Source organism: Microchirus variegatus, assembly GCF_963457635.1.
Source record: "Microchirus variegatus genome assembly, chromosome: 8".
NCBI classification, from domain to species: domain Eukaryota; kingdom Metazoa; phylum Chordata; class Actinopteri; order Pleuronectiformes; family Soleidae; genus Microchirus; species Microchirus variegatus.
In genome coordinates this window covers 5,580,264-5,604,682 of record NC_139809.1, presented here as the reverse complement: position 1 = coordinate 5,604,682, position 24,419 = coordinate 5,580,264, and the positions used below count along the sequence as shown (strand labels likewise).

The 24,419-nt window shown below is 41.0% G+C and overlaps 2 protein-coding genes across 2 annotated transcripts in view; one reads left to right on the top strand and one right to left on the bottom strand.

Annotated features, from left to right (window-relative positions):
• The window catches only part of srpk2 (SRSF protein kinase 2), a gene marked incomplete at its 5' end in the record, with an annotated part of 55,005 nt that extends 37,575 nt beyond the window's left edge, over positions 1-17,430 (top strand). The window contains 13 exons of the mRNA XM_083893191.1: positions 286-394; positions 1,597-1,684; positions 2,326-2,413; positions 2,501-2,607; positions 4,234-4,399; positions 7,080-7,120; positions 8,044-8,365; positions 9,089-10,051; positions 10,984-11,084; positions 11,423-11,530; positions 11,966-12,035; positions 13,935-14,027; positions 16,726-17,430. Of these exons, the coding sequence (XP_083749317.1) occupies positions 286-394; positions 1,597-1,684; positions 2,326-2,413; positions 2,501-2,607; positions 4,234-4,399; positions 7,080-7,120; positions 8,044-8,365; positions 9,089-10,051; positions 10,984-11,084; positions 11,423-11,530; positions 11,966-12,035; positions 13,935-14,027; positions 16,726-16,910 (2,441 nt within the window). The 3' untranslated portion in view covers positions 16,911-17,430. The remainder of the gene's footprint in view (positions 1-285; positions 395-1,596; positions 1,685-2,325; positions 2,414-2,500; positions 2,608-4,233; positions 4,400-7,079; positions 7,121-8,043; positions 8,366-9,088; positions 10,052-10,983; positions 11,085-11,422; positions 11,531-11,965; positions 12,036-13,934; positions 14,028-16,725) is intronic.
• A 2,513-nt stretch (positions 17,431-19,943) lies between these two features.
• On the bottom strand, positions 19,944-23,567 carry adck2 (aarF domain containing kinase 2; the record flags this gene model as incomplete). Its single annotated transcript, XM_083893114.1, has 8 exons — positions 19,944-20,084; positions 20,705-20,758; positions 21,004-21,132; positions 21,593-21,871; positions 21,953-22,048; positions 22,233-22,361; positions 22,472-22,618; positions 22,701-23,567. The coding sequence occupies 8 exons, from the start codon at positions 23,565-23,567 to the stop codon at positions 19,944-19,946; spliced, it is 1,842 nt and encodes a 613-aa protein (XP_083749240.1).
• Between the last annotated feature and the right edge of the window lie 852 nt (positions 23,568-24,419).

Genomic DNA, 24,419 nt, shown 5'->3' with positions numbered 1-24,419 from the left:
GGGCTCAACGATTTATTAAATTAACACCATCAACATCCTGGACACATATGTTCCAAGCCCATCACAGGGCCAACATACAGAGACAAACAGTTATCAGTGTTGCACAAGATGCTGCAGATGTTCGCGCTGCACATTTCAGCATGTTTGACCTCTCCTACCTGCTTTTTGCTCGCTCATAAATTTCACGTCATTGCTTGGTTATCTGTTGCAGTTGCCTGTGACCTTCATCTTCTCTCTCTCTCTCTCTCTCTCTCTCTCTCTCTCTCTCTCTGTTATCTCTCCCAGGAGGGTACCATCCGGTGAAGATTGGGGATTTGTTCAATGGGAGGTACCATGTGATCAGGAAGTTGGGGTGGGGCCACTTCTCCACCGTATGGCTATGCTGGGACATACAGTGAGTCTTTCTCTGTCGCTCTCTCCCCCTCAAACACACACACACACACACACACACACACACACACACACACACACACGCCCTTGCTCTCACTCACAGGTTGGCTCAGCTTTTCTTCTTAGGACGCTGCATTGATTTCCGTTTATTTGGACACAAAGCGTTACCCCTAACCCTTAACCTAAGCACAATTTAAATCTTAGCCCTAAACCAGTTCCTCAGAAATGAGGTTGTGCCTCATAAAGACCAGGTTTTGACCTTCATGAGGACAACTGGTCCTGACAAAATTAGGGTTAATGCCAGAATAGTTCTTACACAGGTAACAAATACAGTACACACACACAACCGCACAAAAAACATATAGGCCACAAACACATCATGATCCAAAAAGCTGTGTTTCTTGCTCTCATAGAAACACACAGCATCAAACACACACACACACAATCCACATGTGCACCTGTTGACAGAATATGGTACATCCCTATGACAACAGTTGCAGCCAACACTGCTGGCACCAGAACTATCCATTTGCACTATAATGATGTTTCTGCGTTCACAAGGCAACCAAGGTGGATGGATGACAGTATCATCGTCCCAGTGTCACCTTTCACTGACTCACACACACAAACAGACACACACACAGAGTCACACCTTCTCACTCATACACACACAAACTAATTTACTCATTCATTCACTGGTGTTAATTACACTAATGGTGGTTAGATTCAAGTGAGATGGAGTTCCATTACCTTACACACACTGTGCATGGTTAATTTCACTGTGTCAATCTTAAGGCTTGAGAAATAAGAAAAATACATAACGAAATATTGTCATTATTGAATATTGTGTTAACAATAACATGACTGTTGTATCGCATGATATAATTACCTTTTGTGAGAACCCCAAAGGTGCATTAAATATCCCATAAACATTAAGAAATAATCATGTTAATTTCAAAATAAATGAATTAAATGCATCTTCTCTGGTTATTAAGAGGTTCTTGACAAAAGCAGCGTGTCACTGGATTCCTTTTAAATAATGTTGACATTGCTCTGTATTACTGTAAAATGCCACATAACTCACACATTAGCGCCAGTGTAGGCACTGTGAATGCTAAGATGTTGGCCTGGATTTGTTGCTTTGTTAGTAACTATGAAATCTGAATAATAAAATAAATGTGTGTGTGTGTGTGTGTGTGATTTCAGAGTGAAGAACTTTGTGGCGATGAAGGTAGTGAAGAGCGCGCAGCATTACACAGAAACGGCCCTGGATGAGATCAAACTGCTGCGATGTGTGAGTTTGACATGGTGGTGTTGTCTCACTCTTCCGGTCTTTCTTCTGTTTTATTCTCAACCCTTCCATATTCTCATCCCTCTGTTTCCATCCCTTATTTCCCACATTCTCTTTTGGCTCTTGCATCTCCCTATGTTAACAAGAAAAACCAAAGAATCACTGGTCACTTATCCTACATGATGGAAGCAGAAGACACGAATCGGAGGACAACCCGCGAAAAGTTCTATTCTTGGCTCCACAGTGCAGCACAGAGTCCTACACAAACTTCCAGCCTCAGAGGATTTATCCGTCCAGTGGATACATGTTATATGTGACGGCAATGTGCCTGCTAGAGCCTGCAAATGATCACTTTTCCAAATGCTTAAGTTTCGTTTGACTTTTTTTTAAGGTGGACCTAAAGAGATACTACTAAACCGAGCGTTCTGAACGGGGCTGTTTTGGCAGGGTGATTGAACTGCTGTGGTGCTTCATCCTTATGGTGTTTTAACCAAAGCATGTCACAGACGTGTTCATTAGGACACCAGGGAACTAGTTTAACGTGGAGAAATAGGGTATAATATGAGTCCTTTAAGTTAACGCTGTCCTGCTCTCTGTTCATGTGTCTTTTCTCAACTTTTCACTTCGTCTCGTTGATCGCTCAGGTGAGAGAGAGCGACCCCATCGACCCCAACAAGGACATGGTAGTCCAGCTGATAGATGACTTCAAGATCTCTGGCGTCAACGGCATACGTATCCTGATTATGTGTGTGTGTGTGCGTGTGTGTGTATGTGTGAGTTTGACATTTGCTTATGTGAGTCCTTGACTGTCCATCCCAGATGTGTGTATGGTGTTTGAGGTGTTGGGTCACCACCTGCTGAAGTGGATCATTAAATCCAACTACCAAGGTCTGCCACTGCCATGTGTCAAGAGCATTATCAGACAGGTAAGCACCCACAATGAGGACCCTCATAGACATAATACTTCTCACCCTAACCCTAAAACCAGGTATTAACCCACCAAAAGCCCTTTAAAGATGTGAGGATCCTCACTCTGCAGCTCTAGAGCCACATGTGATTCTTCAGCCCCTCTGCAGTGGCTCCTAGCAGTCTTCAAAAATATATTTTTTAGAGCTCACCGCGATAAATACAAGCGTTTCATAATATTTGGTGCGTCACAGCCAATGTTAACGTCACACACACTATTATAAAAGCCTTGACAGCCTTGATATGTGAAGCCATTCCTGACACTTAAATGCAGTGATGTGTGTACATGAAGAAGTTCAGTACACATTTGGAGTCCTGTCCATCTTTGGATCCACATACCTGTTTATTCCAGGCAGGTTTTCTCAAGCAGGAACTACATACACTCCAAATATTGCTTCATTTATTTCAAAGTGCGTTCATTTTAATTTAATTATTTAATTGCCACAAACAATGGAAGCACTAGGTCTACATAATTCAGCGTTTTATTTTTTATCTCCACTTTATAAGCGGTTGGGTATAAACAGCAATGAAACATCAATAGTTTTCTTTTTGTAGTTCTTATACTTCTTATAAATGCATCAAACTATATATATATACATGTATATATGTATATATGTATATATATATATATATATATATATATATATTATATCTGTATATATATATATATCTGTATATATATATATATATATATATATATATATATATATATATATATATATATATATATATATATATATATTATATCTGTATAAAAACAAATGTTATGATCTTCATATTATGGGTTAAATAGGTTTTGTGGCTACAGATTAATTTGTGGGACAAAAATGGCTCTTTTCATCCTAAAGGTTGCAGACTTCCGGCTTATACGATTTTTGGTCCTCACAAAGCCACAAATACAAGAACTCACACACACAAACACACGCATATCCAGGTTTGTGTAGCTTATCTTCTCAGGACACTGCACTGACTTTCATTAATGTGGACAGCCTAAACAAAATATTATCTCTAACTCTTAACCAAAACTAGTTCATGCCTAACCCTAATCTTAACCTAACCACAATTTCATATACTGGCAACTGTCTTTATATAAGAGGCTGAGTCTCTGCAGTAAAGAGCGAGCACAGGCTTTCATGACATGGCACTTTTCATTATAAGAGTTTCGTCAGAGTGATTAAGCTGATATTTCCTGACAGGATTTTTATAAAATATTGTTTTGATGTCTAAATCCTGCTGAGATGAAGAGATAAAGAAGAAAGGGAGTAAAGAAATGAAGCGGACAGACACGCAACGCCAAAGACCAAGGCCAATGTTTTTACACTAATGCATTAAACCGTGATTTTGTGCACTGCTCTTCTCCTCCCTTCAGTCTCAAGACTAAAAAACTACTAAGAAAAACTTAGGAAAACAGAAACACCCTTTCCCCTCTGCTCCTCTGAGAATGAGGGAAGGAATGAAAGAGGAAATAAGAACTGAACAAAGAAACAGGCTGCGGATTTTAAGATCCAAGAGATGCAGAGATACAAAAGCAAGTGTGTATGAGTGGGATTTTCAGTTGTTGTTTTATTTCATCTTAATGTGTGTAGGTACTGCAGGGTCTGGACTACCTCCACACAAAGTGTAAAATCATCCACACGGACATAAAGCCAGAGAACATCCTGATGTGTGTCGATGACGCGTTTGTCAGGCGCATGGCCATGGAGGCCACCGAGTGGCAGAAAGCCGGAGCCCCGCCGCCGTCTGGATCAGCAGGTAGGGACACGCCAACCATCATGTCTAATATTGTGCAAACTGTTTTTTTGCAAAAAGGTATTTATGTGTTTTTCTTGATACCAGCTCCATACCAGCTTTGTGCAGCACACCAAATTGTGTTGAAATGTATGCCTCTGTGTCGGTAACAGCTGTTTTTTGGGGGGATGTCCATCCCATTCAGTCTGGAGGGAAATGTTCACTTGAAATTAAGGATGGGTCGATTGGATTTCGATGGTAATATGTGAAGGTTGTTGTGACCTCACAGACATTTTTTCCTTGTAAATGCTGTATCTTAAGAATGCTTGAAAGAATACTTGAATAAATATCTTAGATTTTTAGTGGTCAAAGGTCAAGGTCACATTTGCGTCATGTTTTTGGCCTCTTAAACATAAGCCGACATGTCTATGGTATATGAGCCTGGTCAGCACAGGAATACAATTTGCCAGTGATAATTCTAATCCAGGGTTATTGGATTAACTTCTAATGCTAGAGCAGCGTAGTTCCACACGAACCCAGTTTGTGCATTGTTTATAACTGTAGCTTTTTCACCAAAATGTATTTTTTGAGTTTAAAGCGGAGGCTTATAGTACGTGCACTGGTTGGTAAATCAATATTTATGAAGATGTCATCTTCAGTCGTGCGATTATTTTTGACACAGTAGAGAAAGGGAATCACAGTGAAGCCTTTCATGTCTCCTCGGCTGCTCGCCTTTTTTACTACACAGACACTTTCTGCTTTTTCATCTATTGTCACCAAATTCCTCCACTGGAAAAAAAAAACCCCTCTAGTTCTTGCAAAACAGTCTTGATGAACTCGACTTGAACTCTTTTCCCCTGAGTGACCCATCACCAGCTCCTAACTCCCCCGTAAAGTTGACAGTTGCTCGCTTCAGCCAGTGGCGTCTTTTTGAGCCTTGGGTAATAACTCATTATACTGCTTACATTTATACTCGCGTCGAGTCAGAGCCAGAACAATCGACTGTCAAAACAGAAGTATTTCAGTGACAGAGGACATGAAATAAATAAAATGTCGCCAGTGTTGGAGCAGACAAGTGGTTCACTGCAAAAAAGGGAGACGGTACAAACAAGACTGAAGGTGTGTTGGATGCAATGACAACACCGTATTGTTGCTTAGCTGAAAAGGAGTCAGTTACTGTATCTGTGATCATAAAAATAAGATTTGACACAACTTGGTTAACTAGCTTTTACACACAATACATAACCAAAACTGTACAGTCAGGATTAGGGCTGCAACTGTCGATTATTTTCGAGTAATCGCTTGGTCCATAAAGTGTCAGAAAATGTTGATCAGTGTTTCTCAAACTGAAAAAGGATGATGTTCTCAAATGTCTTGTTTTGTCCAAAAACCAAAAACTATTCTATAATATAATGATTTCTTTGTTAATTTAACCTCTTCTTCCCTGACCCTCTTTTTGGAGTCCCTGCTCGAAAATGACATGCCCAAACTAAATAGAGTAAATCTCTGTAGTTACAATCTCTATGTGGATTATCAAAATTTTGGTATCAAAATAAAGATAACACTTGTGAGAGTCCACTGGAGGTGTAAGTTTCACTGTAGATGCCACTGTGTTTGGAGTACCTATATGCAGATGGAACCCAGCATATATGAAGGATTTTTTTTCTCTCTCCTAAAAAAATATTGCATTTTAAACTAAATATCACCTTCAAAATATGCAGTAGGAGCTTAAAAACGCATGAAAGTCATGAAACAACATGTTGACATGAGCTGTGCAAAGTCTGATGCTGCTGAAGTGAAGCAAAATTACAGAGTGAAGAGTAAAATTACAGAGGTTTTAGTAAAGAGATGTTCAGGCGTTCTCTCGTTTGGGACAGTTTGGCACCATCTGTGCCATTTGAGATTTCTTAGGTACAAAATTATTAAAACCCATTTAATTTTATTTACATGTCACTATTGGTCTAAAAAGATTTTTTTTTTTTTTTTTTTAATAAAACACCCCGGTACCAGGGGCATCAGTGAAGAAGAGGTTAAAAACACTCAAACCATTTAATCGATTGTCAAAAAAAAGTTAACAATTGATTTAGTAATCGATTAATAATCAAGTAATTGTTTCGATTGTTTGCAAATATGTTTGGGAAAGGATATATTATATAGTTTCTCCTTTAGTGAACGTTTACTCAACGGCAGTTATTCCCAGAGAGTGGGTCTGGAGCCACAGATGTGTTGTGGGAGATTTATTTTTGGATATCAAATAAGTGTTCTGAATGTTTTTTCCAGATCTTTGTTAAATCGTATGCAAGACATTAATTTGTGATTCATTTATTTCTTCGAAATTGCTGGTTTATGTGCACATAATAATATTAGGTGTCACAGAAATGTCAGTAAAAATAGGAATGTTCTAGTGTGCACACATTATGCTCTCGTCATCATATAGGTTTGGGAAACCCTGCTTTGTAAAAAAACTGCATTTTCAGGTTTAAAACAATTAAGGAGCAAATAAGGCAGTGGGAGTGTGAAGATCTTGTCTCATCTCCAGATTCTGTATGTATCAAGTCTCTAAATCATGATTTATCTTCCAGAAAAGAACGAGATCTGAGATTCTGCTGCGAACTTGAGTTCTCGTGTGTGTGAACGGACCGATGTTGGTGAGACTTTAAAGTTGCCACTAAAAGTTGCTGTTTTTTTTCTTTCTGTCTGTCAGTTAGCACAGCGCCTCAGCTCAAACCGGTGAGTACAACAGATGTGAGTATGACATGAGAGAAGAGCACACACACACACACACACACACACACACACACACACACACACACACACACACACACACACACACACACACACACAAACATTCAAATATTAACACACAAACACATAAAACACAGAGGGTGAAATTAAGGCTGACGTGTCCAGAACGCTACACAGTGTTTGGTTTGATTGTTACAGTTTATAAATAATACTCATTTAGTCAGTACTTATCTCAAATAAAGTAAAGATTTGAATATAAACATTTGTACTTTAGATACTTTCAGCCATACAGAACAATTATTAGTATAGCATCTTTTTATGGCCCTATATATGAAAAATGACTACTAAATAACATGTTGTATTTATTCCATAAGAGTGGAAAATATTATATCAGCTTTTTGTTTCATGATTTAATTTCCTCAATCATGAGAGGTGTTTTTTTTTTCCGTAAAATATAATCTTCATAATCAAATTAAAATATGAATTTGTTCATTACATCACTATGAAACGATGTCATCAGGACTGGTTTGATTGCTTATGATTGACAGTAGTCTGCGCCGCATGAAAAAACAAACAGCCCTCACATCTCTGAGCAGAGCCTGAGCCGCATTTTCATAATTGGCCAATTCAGTCTGACTGAGGAGCAAAAGCAAATATGCAAACATCTGAGGGTGAAACAAGCCAACCTTTCCAACACCGACAGAACATCTGATTATGCACCGTGCCATTCAGAAATAGTTCTTTTCTGAGACTAAAAAGGACCCAGGTTGTAGTGGCATGGTTTTCTCTGAATAGGAAGGATATCCATCTATTGTATTTTAGATGACTGATAAACAACCCACAGTTCAAACACGATTCCATCACTTGAATTTCTCCATCTTCCCCTCTGACTCTCCCTCTGTTCCTCCCCCTCTCTCTCTCAGGTGGGTAAGATTTCAAAGAACAAGAAGAAGAAGCTGAAGAAGAAACAGAAGCGGCAGGCGGAGCTGCTGGAGAGGCGGATGCTGGAGATCGAGGCCTTAGAGAGGGAGGCCGAGAAGAAGGAGGAGAACGACAAAGACGGGGAAGAGAAAGGCTCACTCGAACACAACCCGCCTTCACCGCTTGAGCCGAAGCAGCCGCACGTCGGCCCCAGCATTGCCCTGGGAGAGAGCGACGAGGACGACGACGACGAGGACGACGGGGAAGACGAGGAGGAGGAGACGGGAGACGGGGAAAGGCCGGTCAGGCTGACTAATCATACATGTGAGTCAGAGCTTGGACATTAAAAATAAAGTATGGTCGCTGTTATTATTTTCATCAATGATTAATCACATTGTGGGGAATCCCCTCAGAAGGAAGGCAAGACATCATCAGTTTGATTACTTAATTTTCCCTACTGTGACTGGTCAAAATGGCTGATCTTCTCTTCTCTAAACTAAATGTAAAAATAAGCACTGGCCGAGCCTGCAGCTTTTAATTCAAGTGAAATCTGCGGTAAAGGAAATGTAAGAAGCCTATTTAGGCTAGCTTGTTCTTTTTTATTGTATTCAGGTCATCGGCAATCATAAAGATGTGTTTTACAAAAAAAAAAATCAAAGCTGCGGCTTAAACAGAACTGCAGCATGAGTGGGTGCCAGTGTGTGTGTGTGTGTGCGTGTGCGTGTGTGCAGGTTTGTGCAGTCTGTCTGTCAATGAATAGGAGGTGGATTGGCTCCAACCACTCCGCCCACACTAGACCAACTGTGCAGGGGGATGCTAGGCTGATTCACAAATAAAAGCAGGAAAAAAACACCACAATGTCTCTCCGTCTCCCTCCTCCACCCACGGTCTCTCCTCCTTCTGTCTCTTTCATTCTTGTATTCTCTCCTTTGCCTCCGTCGCTTCCGTCTCTGCCTTCGCTGTCACTTTGATTTCGCACACATCTGCCTCCCATTCACTGCCTCCTCTCCTGGTGGTGTAATCCTTTTTCCCCTCTCTCCATGTTAGGTGCAGCACCTCCCCAGGAGCAGAACGAGGTACCTCACATCACCGGTGACGACCCCGAAGAGGAGGAGGTGGAGGGCGAAGACGAGGAGCCGACGCCTGTCGCTGAAAAAGAAGCCCCCATTCCCCCCATCTCAGAGGAAGGAAGTGGAGATTCAACTCAGGCAGAGGAGCCGAAAGAGGAGAAGAGGGAGGAGGAAGGATCGAACAGGACAGAGGGTGAGAATGCAGAAGAGGAGGAGAAGTTAGAAGAGGAGGAGGAGGAGGAGGAGGATGACGACGATGATGAGGAAGAAGAGGAGGAAGAGGAGGAAGATGAAGAAGAGAAAGAGGAGAAAGAGACTGAAAAAGAGGAGACTAAGATAGAAGAGCCAAAGAGAGAAAGCAAATCAGAGGATGAGGCAGTGTTGGAAAAGGAGGACTCAAAGGAGCAGTGTGACGAGAATGAGGTGCAGAACGAGGAGGAGGAGGAGGAGGAGGAGGAGGACGAGGATGAAGACACGACCGCTGAGCTCCTCACGGAGAGCGGCTCTCCTGTCAAACCTCACAACAACAGAGCAAACACAGCCAAAACCAACGGTCACGTGTTGTCGGTCTCCGAGGGGCCGAAAACGAACCCCAACGCTCCTCCACCCCCGTCTCCCACCCCAGAGCTTCTCCTCTGCCCCCTGGTGGAGTCTGAGCTCAGCTACACGGACAGGGAGTTCTCGCTCAGCTCCGGTTACGAGATGTATAACGGCGAGGTGGGCGAACGGGGCGAACGGGGTGAACGGGGCCTGACCAACGGCTCCAGCGAGCGCCATCTGGGCATAGAGCCCATTTTCCCTGATTTACCCCTGGATCCTGAGCCGGGAAACCCACTATCAGCCGGGACCGGAGACACCGGAGCGGGACGTTCACCCAACAGCCCCACAGCTGACCGCAGTCGCACCGTGTCGTCCTCGAGCACAGGAGATACACCTAAAGGTGAGACAGTCCTGTATTCTCCTGTAGTGCTATACTTTTATTTATTTTATTTTATTTTTTTCAATTTAATTAATACAACTCACCTTTATGTGATGTATGTAATCACAGCTGATGATTATATTCACATATTTACACACGCACAAACTTTAAGGCACAACTAAAGTAATTAGTATAAGTTAGTTAGTAATATAGATGTTACACATTCATTGTAGACTTTTTATTTTAAAATGCCAATATTTATCTCATAAAAGTAAGTGTTAATATAAATTAATCTATTTAGTATCAAACAGTTTTTCAGTTTACAGAAACAGTTTTTTTTTTCAAATACTTAAAAAAAATAAAAGGTGTCAGTCATTTCTTTTCTTTCTGAATCGCCCTTTTTCATATTTTATCAACAAGTGATTTATGCGACCTTCTTTTCCAAGGTCTTCACTCTGAGAGAAATTCTAATCAACATGTTAATGAGGTTTTTTTGTTTGTTTTTTGAATAGACAAAGAAAATGAAAAAACCCTTTTACTTAGATCTGAGATGAAGTACATGATCGGCAGAGCATGAATAAACATCACTGTGTTTTTGTGTTTCTTTTTCATGTCATGCATCACAACTGCTTGGTAAAGTTATAATCCAGTTGCACAGGATTATAATCAGTGTGCACATATTTGGATTATTATTGTTATCCAGCCAAAGCTTTCATTTTATTATAATTTATTTTCTGATCTCTTCTCATTCATCCCACATAAAATAGATAAACTTCCCCTTTATCAACACATTTCTGTGTTCATTACATATAATAGTGTGACAATGACTCTTATGTGGACTCACTGTTTTTGCTCTAATGTCTAATAGTGCGTTAGAGAGAGTGTAAACTATTTCTTTGTATTTTACTCAAATGCATTAAATGCCTGTGCTCTCCCACTCTGCTCCCTCCCAGTCAAGGCCAGAGCTGCCGACCTCCTCATCAACCCACTGGACCCTCACAATGCTGAGTTTATTCGAGTCAAAATTGCTGATCTGGGAAATGCCTGCTGGGTGGTAAGACAGTGTCTTGATTTGAATCAGTTGGTAACTTAATTTGGTGCATTTTTCTTAAATAGACTTGATAAGGTTCGTTTTTGGTGTTTTGCTTTTGTTATGTCAGATGTCCAGAAAGTCCAGATATTTTAGTAGAGAAGGAGGAGAAGATGAAGAAAAAATTGTCAGTTCAGCAATTATCAGACAGTTGCCAAATAGGAATCTGTGGTTTCTTATTTCCTGGTTAATTTTTAGAGACAATTTAATGTTGCCAGTTTATTTGTATTGTAAATAAATAGTTCTGTCCTGTCCCCCCCTTCCCTTTCCCCCCTCCTCTCCCCTCTATATCTGCGCTCCAGCATAAGCACTTTACAGAGGACATCCAAACGAGACAGTACCGTGCCATTGAAGTCCTGATAGGAGCTGGTTACAGCACTCCTGCAGATATCTGGAGTACTGCCTGCATGGTGACGAGAACACACTCATATCTCATACACATTAATGAAGGATTTGTTTATTTCGGGCATGACAGTTAATCAACAACATCTGCACACATCCACATTTAATTTCATACACATGACCGAAAGGGCAAACACATGACCGAAAGGGCATTACCTCATATACATACATTTTATATTTACATATCTGTTAAATATGCCCACTCAGTAAGAATATACTATAATATATCTTTATTTAGTGTACATTTCATATTCTATTGTGTTTTCATTGCAAAGCATCCTTTAAACAGAATTTAGGATGTTCATGGCACTCATATTTTCTGCACATATCTTCAGTTCAAAAAGAAAGTGTCCAGCATGCAATGTGTCTTTTAATATTATGTCCTGGACACGTTTGAGGCAGCAGGAATTGACGGCACCTGATAATTCTTGCTTCTCTTGTAGGCATTTGAGCTTGCTACCGGAGATTACCTGTTTGAGCCTCACTCAGGAGAGGATTACTCCCGTGATGAGGGTGAGTACTATGCACACAATTTATTTCCTAATTATTGTAATACAGAAAACTTGTTGTTATGCTAAATGTTGTATTTCAACACTGTAGACTTGATCTGTACTCGGAATATTGACCATAAGATAAAAATGTGCTACACACAACGTAGATGTAGTGTCTCGAATGTTTAATTAACTCCACGTTTTTATGTGAAAATGTATGTTTCTGCACTGTTAGGCCTCAATTAGCTGTCCCATTTTAAGATGCGGTAAATAACTGTTAATTAATGTGTGATGCATTTATCAGTACATCTATTCCATTTCACATCTAATGTTTTTTTTTAAACATTTTATGCCACAGTTGCAGTCATTCAAGTGCTTGAATTGGAAAAAAATACCAGCAAAATAAATAGTGACCAAATCTCACAAGTTTTAATTTTATTGTCATTCTGTGTGTATGATTAATAACAAATCGTAGTTGCGCACTTTGAGACATTCATCATTTTCCAAATGACGATCTGTTTGAGAAAGTCTTATAATAAGAGATGTATTTTCAGTCATTTTCCTTTAAGACACCAGTATATGACTTTGTAAACTTTAAGCCTGATTTTCTGCAACTGTGTTCATTCTCAAAGGCAATTGATTTTAAAATTGGATAAAATCAGTAACAGAACTGATTCTTATTGTGTTTTAATTGGATAGAAATGGCCTTAAGTGAGCTTAGTTTTAATTAGCCATCCCTCTTCCCAACACCCCCTCCCCCCATCCACTGTCAACTGTAAATCCTGTTCTTAAATTCCTCTGTTATGCCTCCACTCATTTTCACTCTACTGTACTTCTAAACCCAAACTACTCAGATGTTATAGATACACAAAGAGCTCACGCTAATCCTGCTGTCGTGCTCAATATCTAGACTTTTGGAGTTCAATTTAAAAGCTGCACTTTGTCAGGTATTGTGTGAGAATATGTGTATCTATATTCTGGTCACATGTATTCAAACATGAAACACATATATTCACATTCCCAGTGTCCAGTCATTACCTTACCTCTTCATCCTCCGCTCATCCTGTTGTTTTCTCGTTGCACGTGTCACACAGTTCACCTCATTTCACATTGTTTTGCACAGTCAATAAACCAGTGTTGGTTTTTGTCATGACATCCTGATTTTATAGACAAACAGCTTTGGTCTCCTGCCACCGAGGCCACGTTTGAAATCTAGTTTTCTGTTGCAGTTTATTAAATTGTTGCCTCTGAATTCATGTCACTTTGGAGTCTAACGCTTTCATTTCATCACCTCTGCTGTGGAGGCACAGCTCACTAACACGATTTTTCTCCTCGACTGTCTGTGACTCTCTGTTTTCCCCTTTCTTCCCCCTCTCTTTTCTCACCCTGTCACTCCCCTTCCCTGTTTCTTTTTTTCTTTATAACATCCTTCACTTTGATTTGATTCCTCCCTTTCTTATCCTTATACCCTTTCTTTGTCCGTGTGTCTTTCCTTCCCTTTCTCCCCCCTCCTTTTCCACCCGACCTCCCTCTCTCCTCCGTAGACCACATAGCTCATATCATAGAGCTGCTGGGCTGTATTCCGAGGCACTTTGCACTCTCCGGAAAATATTCCCGGGAGTTCTTCAACAGAAGAGGTAGCGCTGGACAGAGAGCTGGTGGGACGGAGACACACAGATGTCTAAAATGGACACAAATGGACCTTAAAAGACAGTAGACACACCATTCGAATGATTGAATTGAATTTGGTTAAAAAAAAAGGATATACTGACTGAAATCCTCTGCAAAAAGTCCATGCAGTTTCTCCAAGGCAGCAGTGTGTTCCAGTCCCATACAGTTGTGCTGTTGTGTTTCTGTCTGTGTGCATGCTGTAATGCTGAACCGTGCCTGTTCCTTCTGTGATGTATGTGGTGGTGGGCAGACCACATCGCTCTGATCATGGAGCTCCTTGGGAAGGTCCCACGCAAAGTGGTCGCTGCCGGAAGGTACAGCCGAGAGTTTTTCTCCAAGAAAGGTAAACGACTGACTCAGTGATTGATGGTTGGTTAGGTGGAGGGTACTTCTGCCTTTTTGGAACAAGCTCTAGAACCTAATAGCAGACAGAGTACTGACAGAGGACGAAGTAGTGTTTTTGGTCTAGTGGTAGCAGCACGATCACTTAAGTCGTCCGTCACAGAAATTGGCAACAATTCTCTTCAGACCTTCATTGTAATGGCGTCATGATGTAATGATCAAACCATATCTATGAATATGGGTTATCCCAAGGAAAACTTATGTTTGCTAAGTCACAATTCCCTAAAACATATCCCACAAAAAAATAATAATCAACCACAATCACAAATGTGATTTAAATAGAAAAAGGTTACTCAAGGATTTTATTTTTCACTAAGCAAAATATGACTGTGTTAGCCGTACTTAGCTCAATGTATTATTTTATCACTTAGTGAAATTTAAATGTATATATTTAATTCATATGGTAATATACTATTTTATATTAATAAACTGTAGGGAAGAGTAAACAGATAGTGCAGTATAGTACAGCAGTATAGTATATTATAATATGCAGCCGTTTTCATTACAAGAGCATCATACTGCCGCTCTGTCACCTCCCTCAGCATCACTTTACAAACGTATATTTTATCCTTCTACGTCAGAAAGACACGCACCAGGTGGCGTATTTAGCCGCTCAGAGCATCTGTGCTGAGAGTCCATCCACATTTTAATGTCTCTGAGTATAAAGACAGTTAGTGAGAGGGGAAAAATTATACTCTAATCTAACCTGGATATTTATCCTAACCCTAACCTCAGTCTTTTCTCCTGGTCCCTAATCCTTAACCTAATATTCTGACTCTTATTTTACTGCTGCTCTGACTCTGAGTGTCTGAATGCGCCATCAGTAGGTTTACATTTGTGTTAGTTGAAAGCCTGGTGTGTCTCTTTCAGATGAGGAAGGATAACTTGTGCGTCTGTAAGGCGAAACCTAGGGACGTGCCAGAGTGGCAGTATATACGCTGGATAAGAACGGCTTGTAGTATCACCCAATTCAAAAAGTAATTCATCCCCATGGATTCTATAGTAAATTAGGATTCATAATTCACAATTTGTTGATAGACAAATCTTTGGAAGTAACAGTAGCCAATTTAAGCAACAGCAATGACAGTAAAATCAGAGTTAGAATTCTTTCTCTGTAACGTCTGAAGTATGTTACACATGTGATCTTTGAACCTGGTAAGTGTTTGATTCAGCTGATTATCCCCCACACTCTCATGTATTTTTTTCCCCTTTCTCTCAATTTCCTTCCCATTCTGATAAATGTGTCATGAGACCTGAATATTCTGCCTTTGATTTGTTGCCACTCTGTGTTTTCTTTACCTGAGGACTGAGTCTGTTAATCTGAGGAGATGAGAGGATGGGAAGAGGATAAGACTGAAATGATGAGAAAGAATATGACAGAATGGGTAGTGGAGGGGCTTTTTATTTCCAGAAAAATGGCAGTAATGAATATCATGGATCCAAACTGCCACAATACCCCATAGAAGTAGATGAAGACTTTCTCGCTATGTTTCTATTGGCAGATTCTGCTCTCTGCCATGCTGCCTTCACCAAGTCATTTAGATTTTAATTGACCTCTACAGGAGGAGGTGGAGTAAATACACTGATTGGAGGTGAAACAATTGACCCACACATAAAATCAAATATAAAAATGCAGTTGTATCCACTAATTAAAACAAATAGCTCCAAAGGTTAACATTAATGTCAGAATCGCTGTTAAAGAATTGATTCCTGACCATTCTCTTCCACTGTACAGATGGTTTCTCTTCCCTATATTGTGCTCATTAATCCATGCACAGGAAGGAGAGGTTCATTTGTTTTCTCTTCACTGTCGGTCTCGCCGCTTCTCCTCCTCTTTCTGTCCACGTCTTACCCTTTTTTTTTTTTTTGTCGTTTGCAGCTGAGAGTCTGCAGCTTTTCCTTCCCTCATTACATCGCCTCACTGATTAGCTCAGCTCTGACTGAGCAGAGGGAGGTTGAACTAATGAGTGAACTCAGCTGTAGCGATCTGTTGTCTGCAGAATCATGGCGTTCGTCCGCTCATCCACATTACAAATAACATGGTTTTCTTTTCATGTGCTTCTGTTGAGAAGTTCACCTCCTTGACTTCTGTCTCCAACTCGGCTTCTCTTAACAAATAAGTACAAATTGGACATTGTAAAAAATCCACCAGAAAATGAGTTGTGGCAACCACAAATGAATGCAGTGGTGGAATAAGAATCTTCTCAAAGCCTCAGTAAATACATTCAAAGCAAGTATGGCTTGAAATCATCAGATTTAATATTCTTCTGTGTTTTGGTGTGATATCAACAAGTCATATTACAAGACTAATAGGTTCCAAAACAGAGAAGAACTGTAGTTTTTAAAAAATGTTATTCAAATCACAGTAAAATGTGCTGGGCACTGTTTTCTGCTGTGGATCGTGGACTGAAGTTCTCACTTAGTGTAAGAACATAGTGATGTCCTGTGGTGTGTTTGTAGATTTTTAACATATTGCCACAGAGGAATAAGCTTTTTCTAACAAGAAAAATATCACCATCTTTAAAGTCGAATAAATTAAAGAAAAATGTGTTTTTTTGTGGAATGGATGAGCCATCTTTTTCTCCCTCAACACGTCCTACTGGGCAATCATTGATTTAACTCCGTGTTGCCCCCTGCAGGTGAACTGCGGCACATCACTAAGCTGAAGCCATGGTCCCTGTTCGACGTGCTGGTGGAGAAGTACGGCTGGTCGCATGAAGACGCCGGCCACTTCACTCACTTCCTGCTGCCCATGCTGGAGATGGTGCCCGAGAAGAGGGCCTCGGCCGGCGAATGCCTCAACCACCCGTGGCTCAACTCGTAGCTACAAACTCGGATCAGATGTCCTTGTCTTCTTGTCCCCGATCAATTAGCCCAAAAATTACCCCACTGTGGGCAGCCTGTGGAACAACAGTATGGAGAGAAGCTGGAGACGGACGGAGTAGACGACAAAGACTTCTTCTTTCCTGCCCTAACCCAGACATCCACCCATACTCGCTCATTTGACTATAGGCTTAACTCCTACACAGCTCCCTCCCTTTTTTCCTCCCGAAAGGAACATGAAGACAAGTTTATGGAGATAACGCGACATAGTGACTGTGTCTTCCTAAACATCTCCCCCAGGTCATTTGAGGATGGATGCTGCTCACGCCGTAAAAAAAACGAGAGAAGTCAGCGCTCCGTCTGAAAGAGATATGCTTTCTTCTTCTCGTCTGTTGTCAAGATATCAGCCGGTCCCTTTCATCGATCCGTCTCCTCCAGAATCTCAGACTGACTTGTTTGAATCGGGAGGGGGCCGATCCTTTCAGCGATGCGATAGAAAAGTCAACTAGACGCCATGTCGCAGGCCCAGAGCTCCATCTGCCATGACCTTCACATAGCCAGGGTCTCAAAGACAAAAGACAAATGTGTGGATGTTGAGTGAGAGAATGAGCGTTTATGCCTGTGCTCAAGATCTGCCGACATAAACCCCTTCCCTGTCTTTGTAGTCCAGTAGCTCCTCCTTTCACCCTCGTGTGGAAGAAACTACCATATTGGACAAAAAGTTTACACGGTGATTTCTTCCAAATATCCAGCCCTTAAAACCCATCATTACCTGTTTGGGTGCCTACTTCCTCCCCCTCCTACCTGAGCATCAAGCTCCTTCTGGGGGCCATAAAGAGAAAACCAGAGGACAGCCAGTCCTCCAGGGGGCACCACACTGACACAGACTACTAAAAAAAAAAATTGGGATGAGCAAATAAGAAAAAAAAGACACATGTAATGAACGTGGATGAGGGACTGTTCAGTGTTAAAGGACTATTTTTTAAAATGCATGGAGAGACTGATGGATCAGCATGAGAGGATTATGACAAAATGGAGAATGGATACATTATTTTCTGTGCATTTTTCTGGTTTCATTGCCCATTTTTTTGGGGGGGGGACATTCAGTTATAAAGAATTATATAAGGTTACATGAGAATATTTTGGTGCCCCTCTGAGGAAGGTCACTGTGTTAACAACCACTGCTTCTTCAGCCTTTGACATTCCTAAATCCTGGTCTGCTGCCATCATCATCATCATCATCATCCCTCACTCTTAGTTACAAAAAAAACAAAACAATTCCGTTACGTCCTGCTGTAACACGTTGGCACTATCCTCCACTCTCCCCTCCCCGCCCTACAGAGACTGTCCAGAAAGGGGACGGTCACATGGAGGTTGCACTTGGCTTTGTTAACGTCCTGCAGGGATTTGAAACCTTTGTACATAGAAGTGAGATCTGGCAACGCTGCTGAGCGACCGTGAACAAAGTTTCAACACAACCGTCATTAAAACAACAAAAAAAAACACAGACACTGTTGTGGGCAGAACATGACTTCCTCTAGCACAGTGGAGTTGGGGAGAGAGTGGGCCACCATTGCTTGGCCCTGGAGGAATGTTCAGACTGAACTGTACCACCTGGTGGCCGAATGAGAGTACTGCATCGCCACACTCAGCCGCTGCTGCTGCTGCTCTCGGTGCCAACGCTTCAAAAACGTTCCACTATTTATCTCCACTTAATCTCTATTTCTCTGTTACACACACACAAACACAAACTTGCATTATCTCAATTAGTCCAGTTGCCTATTTTTCGCAATAAATGAAATAAAAAAAAAAGATGAGTATAAGTAAATGGTGAGATATTTTTAAAAACTATTTAATTCATTACAAAAAAAAGAGGTGAAAAGAAAACTTTTCTCTGATTGTTGTGACTGTGACAGAATCTCGTCTTAATCTGAGGTGATTGTGTTTGTCTATTAGAGATGTTTTTGTTTTTTTGTCATTATTATTATTATAATATTATAATTATTATTATTAAAATATTTTTTACTCAGTTGTCACTGCTCCCCTCCCTCCTTACTTGAACATTGCTGCTCTGTCTGGGCTCTTGATGGTGATGAAAAAAAAAAAGATCAAGAATTTTGCAATAAAAAAGGTATGTGATTTTTTTTTTTTTTTCTTTTCACCAAAACCTCCCAATCTCGCTCTTTCAGCCATGCTGACTGTTCTTCCTGATGACATTGACAGATTTGCGTCTCTTGTCTGTTTTTCATTGACAGATTTAATAAAATTGTAAATTAATGGATCCTGTGCCCTTGGTGTAGTGAATTTACAAAACTATGTGAAGGCAGCAAAAATAACCAAAAACAACATATTACCATATGTTTTCTTTTATTGAAATGTATCACTCGTAGATTGTACTCAGCCAATACTTTGATGGACCGTTATCGACACAAGCTGTGCGCACATTTAGCTTCACAATATTTAATGTCGTTTTTAAGAACATTACAGTACATTGACATTCACACTAAAGCAAATAAGATGATTAAAATGATTTAATGCAATAAACAAAGTAATAAAAGGAATCCTGAGTTCAATATTGGGCATTAAAAAGTAAAAATATACTTTAATATGTCAACTGTGGACCACTATATTTTGCTTCCCATCTTAAATCACCAGAAATGGTCTGTGTGACTCATCCACTGGCGCTGCCTCTTTTAAAGTGAGCATGCTCTTACTCATTAGAGGGATCTTAACATGATTTTAGCACCTTTATATTTGAGTTCGCAAAATTTAAGAGTAACTACGATTAAAGTAAAAAAAATAGCTAATGATGTAAAGCTCAATGAGGTATTTCTGGAGTCATCACTGCTCGTGAAAGTGATGATTGTGTTTTTGTGACCCACAGAGGAATCTTGCATTGTAACCTTGCACACAAACAACAGTCAGATACATATACAGCACGTGTGGATTGTATCCCTAAATGTACAATATGTACACAGTGTCCATGTTAGTACCTTTTGCGTGCACCAACAATTGTGTGCTGTATTTGTGCACGTCAGAGCAGTGAGGCACAGTTCTTTAGCAGCAGGGGTTTGGCCAAATCCAGGATGTCCAGGTTTGGATCGAGGGACCTGCCCAGACCCTCCAGCACCATGATGGCAAACACGATGGAGGCAAAATTACTCTCCAGCTTCACCTGGAAAAAAATAAAAACGATTTGTAACAATATACAATAACAGCAAATACAATTTACTGCTCTTTGCATCTGTCCAAATCCAAATGGAAATATTGGAAAGCATAGTCCTCCCTAGAGACCTGAGGTTGCCAGGAAGTTAGAGGAATTGATCAATCTAAATTGTGAATATACTGTTCGTACCATTGTTGTCAGTGGAGTCAGTATTTAAATTTAACATGTTTCCTAAATATTTGACATATAATAGTAATTTCATTTATTAATACTATGGATACCATTTCTTACATACAGCTCTTTTAAGATCAATAACAAAACTACTACCTATTTGCCAAATCAGGGTTGTTTCGCTTGTCTTGAAGAGATTTTATTCTTTCAGCCAGGACTTAAAGATTTCACTTTTACAAATGAGCTGACAAATACGTTGTCTTTTTAATCACTGTAATTTCAATTGATTGGTTTGTTTCTTTACAGTGACTTTGAGAGTTTACTGCACAATTATTTTTACGGATATTTTCTCTGAGAATAGTTGGTCAGAGAAGCATAGCATCAGTGGTGGCTCAGTCTGAAGTGTTCAACCAGATTTTTTTTTTTGCAATAAAAAAATAACCTGCTAATATTTTTACCTTGTGTTTCATGAGCAGACCAAAAACCTGGGAGAGCAGATCGGCCACTTTGATCTACAAACACAAAACAAGTCAGCAGGTGATGAAGCAGCATCACACTGATACAATAGAATGGATATCAAAGCACATTTCTTTTAATTTAATCACAGAAGGATTTTATAAACATTAAATACATCATTTAATTCCCTTTATAGCTGGATGTATTAACCTATTAATGATGACTGTGGTAGCTACAGTGTCATCATGTGATTCTGCATCAGACTGCCACGATTAAAAACAAAACACAAATTAATTAGTACCTTTTCCAAGGAGAGGGTGTTGCTGACGGCATGGTCCACCAACTGGGCCATCTCTTTTTTAAACTGTGGCTCATCTTGGCACTCATTGGCTCGGGCATGATGTAAAATTAACTCTGCAACTCGCTCACCCTGAAAAAGAAAAAAAAAAGGCACAGTGACGATCAGTCAGTAGCAGTGTGACTAACATATTTTATTTATTGTTAATATATTAATTTATAAGAGACATTTCAGTGTTCATTTCCCATGATAATTCCTGTGTTTCACACAGATTTGTCCCTGAAATTCATCATCGGTAAAACAAAGATGAATTTCTGAATGTAATCACTGTGAACTTCTGTTCAAATCAAGAAAATCAGGAAACTTGAAAACAGGAGTTCAGATTCTTTTGGCTGCTATTGGCACTTGGTTTGAATCAGCTCAACAAATTCAACATTAAGCGACATACAGTACAGTATGGCAACAACAAAACTGCTGTAAATTGTTCCATCACATTAGTTTACACACTAAAGCAACCGTGACCCCTCAAACTAGCACCAGTGTCTGGATCTATGCAGCGGACTCTACGGTGTGAATGCTTTGCCCTCGTTACCTGCCGCAGGACCACAGCTGTGAAGACGGCCTTGAAGTTAGCCAGGTCACGATCACTGAGCTGGGCGATGATGCCGGCATCCAGCAACACCAACTGGAGAGGAAACGGTTCTGGCCTGACGCTGACAACTACTGTGTCCCACAAGTCAGTGAGGGTGGTTTTACCCTGGGACCCCGCTGTGATTCCAGTGGCGTCACTGGAACCAGGAGGTGCCCCTCGAGTTTGGACCAGAATGTTCCCAGGATGGAGGTCCCCGTGGACAAAGTTGTCAACAAAGACCTAGAGCACACACATGAAACATGAAATTGATTGTGGAATAGCAGCGAAGGTCACAGAAGGTCAGTGGATTGTACATCTCACCATTTTCAACAGGGTGTCTACACCCATCTTGGCTATTCTCTGCTTCACCTCCAGGGGAATATCCGAGCTCAGGTAGTTAGAGATAGGCTCACTCTCCTGAAAAGAAAAAAGGGGTCCAGTGTAAAACGCCTCATATGAGGAATGACAAAGATATGAATGCAACAAGAGGGGTTTAATATTTCCAATTTCACTGTGTCTAAATAGTACAAACACAAATCAACACTCACTCATTTAGTCATCATTCAGTTTCCCCAAAGACTTCAAATACATTTGTGCTCACTTCAAAAGTTTCCACTAAAATGGTCCTGGTGACAAACGGTCGTAAAGGAGCCGGGAACTTGACAAAACCCACATCGCGAAAGTTTTCACGGAAACGTTCCATGTTGCTGGCCTCGAAACGCAGATCGATCTGAAATCAAAGTCCGGTCTAATCAATGAGGTCGTTAGACACTTCCAGCTTAATTTGAACAATAACATTCTGTATTATTTCAAAAGGAAAATCTCTATAAATATTCCAACCTGTTTTGTCATGAGCTTTTCAAACTCTTCCACTATCTCATACAGACTGAGCCACCTGAGAGCAGGGAGGCAGTGCAGAAGCCAACTGCCAGTTTTCATCAGCAGCAGGTCGATCTCCACCTGCCTCCTGACGCCTGGATGGATCACCTTAAAAGCACAAGAAATCATTTATCAAACATGTCTGCCACCTTTTGGAGGTAAAATGTGATCTTGTGATACTCTAACTGACCTTGATAGCCACAGGGATCAGACGCTCTTTATCCGCACTGCTCTCCTCATGCTGACCCTTTGTGCATCTTCTCTCCTCAATGGGCTCTTCCTCTTTACCCCAGAGCCACTGCAGGGTGCTGGTCACTCTTCTGAAACCAGGGATCTCCCAGGCTTCTAGTAAATCTTTCCTCTCCATCTCCTCCACCAGCGTCTGGAAGGCTGGGTCCTCTACTTGATCTGCCTTGGCCCAACCTCTGTACACCTGGGCGACGCATCCCGAACCCACTGGCTCTTTGCTCTCAAAGACTAGACTGTTCCTCCAGCCCTCTCCAAAGGCTCTGCGGAGACACTGCTTGGTGTGAGCCCAGGAGTGAGGACGCACCTTGACGTGGAGCCTGGAGAAGCGCTCGCAAAACTCCTGAGAGAAGATGTCTCGTCTGGTGCAGGCCCACTGACCCAGTTTGATGAAAGTGGGACCAGATGTCTCCGTCACCCACAGCAGAGCGTCGAGCCAATGAGACGCCAACCGCGAGGACACCAACGTCAAGGGCGAGAGGAGGAGAAGAGGTCCAAATTTGAGGAGCAGAACCAATGCACGAAGGGTGAGGCGGATGAAAAATACAACTTTGTGCACCTGGACTTTGGCTAGAGACTTTCTTTCAGCAGCATGAAGTGGAAGAGCAGCTTCCTGGCACCTCGCTACATATGTTGTTGCATTCACAGCACCCCAACACAGCAGTGTCACCTTGGGTATCTGAGTTAAAACGTGTCCTCTTTTCACAAAACATGTCCTGGAGTTCTGGGTCAGTCTGACTCTGGAAAAGGAGCCTGCGCTCCTGAAGGTGGATCTCAGGTTGAGAAGAAGTGTCCTAGCTGCAAAGGCCATCGCGATCACCAAGTCGAACAGCTGTTAGATCTGTCCCCGGGGGATGTGCTGGTCCACGTGTGTCTGTCCTGAATGAGGAAATCACAAAATCACCAGTAAACGGAGAGTCGACATCCGCAAGGTCATAGCGAGGATGCCACCTTAATAAAAGAAAGATTCACCCTACGTAAAGCTAGCTGTTGGAGCATGTAAACATTCCACGCAAAACATTAATTACGTTACTTCAACACGGGCTCAGTCAATAAAACCGGTTTGTTCATTTCCCCGCAAAGGACAAAGGATAAATGTTGTCGCCTGTACATTATAAAGCGGATAAAGATAATCCATTCATTACAAACATAGAACACTGCTGCAAACTAGAACCGATACTTCATTTCCAGGTCTGACGTCACAACGTCGAGGTCACGTGGCTTTGCCTTAAAGGGGACGCCGCCGTATAAAAAGGATAACGTCGACAAGCTAATGAATGAACGAGAAACGAGAAGTAATTAATTAGCACAGAGTTGGTTTGTGTTCGCATTCTTTTTTAACATATTTGAACATATTATGTACACAATTAAAAACACATCAACCGAATTCCTCAAGCTCACTTACCAACTGGTGACGGAGTCTCTCAACGGGTAAAGTAAACCAAACTTTGAGTGAGTACTTTCTTAAAGGCACCTATGACCGGAGTACTATTATTCATTGTTTTACTTTATTCGAAATAAACGCCACACACACAGGTGGAGACATGTCACACCTTACTGTGTGGGCGTCCGTCATGTTTGTCCATAGTTCCTCTCCTACCGGAAGGAAAGAAGAAGAGAATGATGCAAAAATAAAACTACAAATCATCGTGTGTGTGTGTGT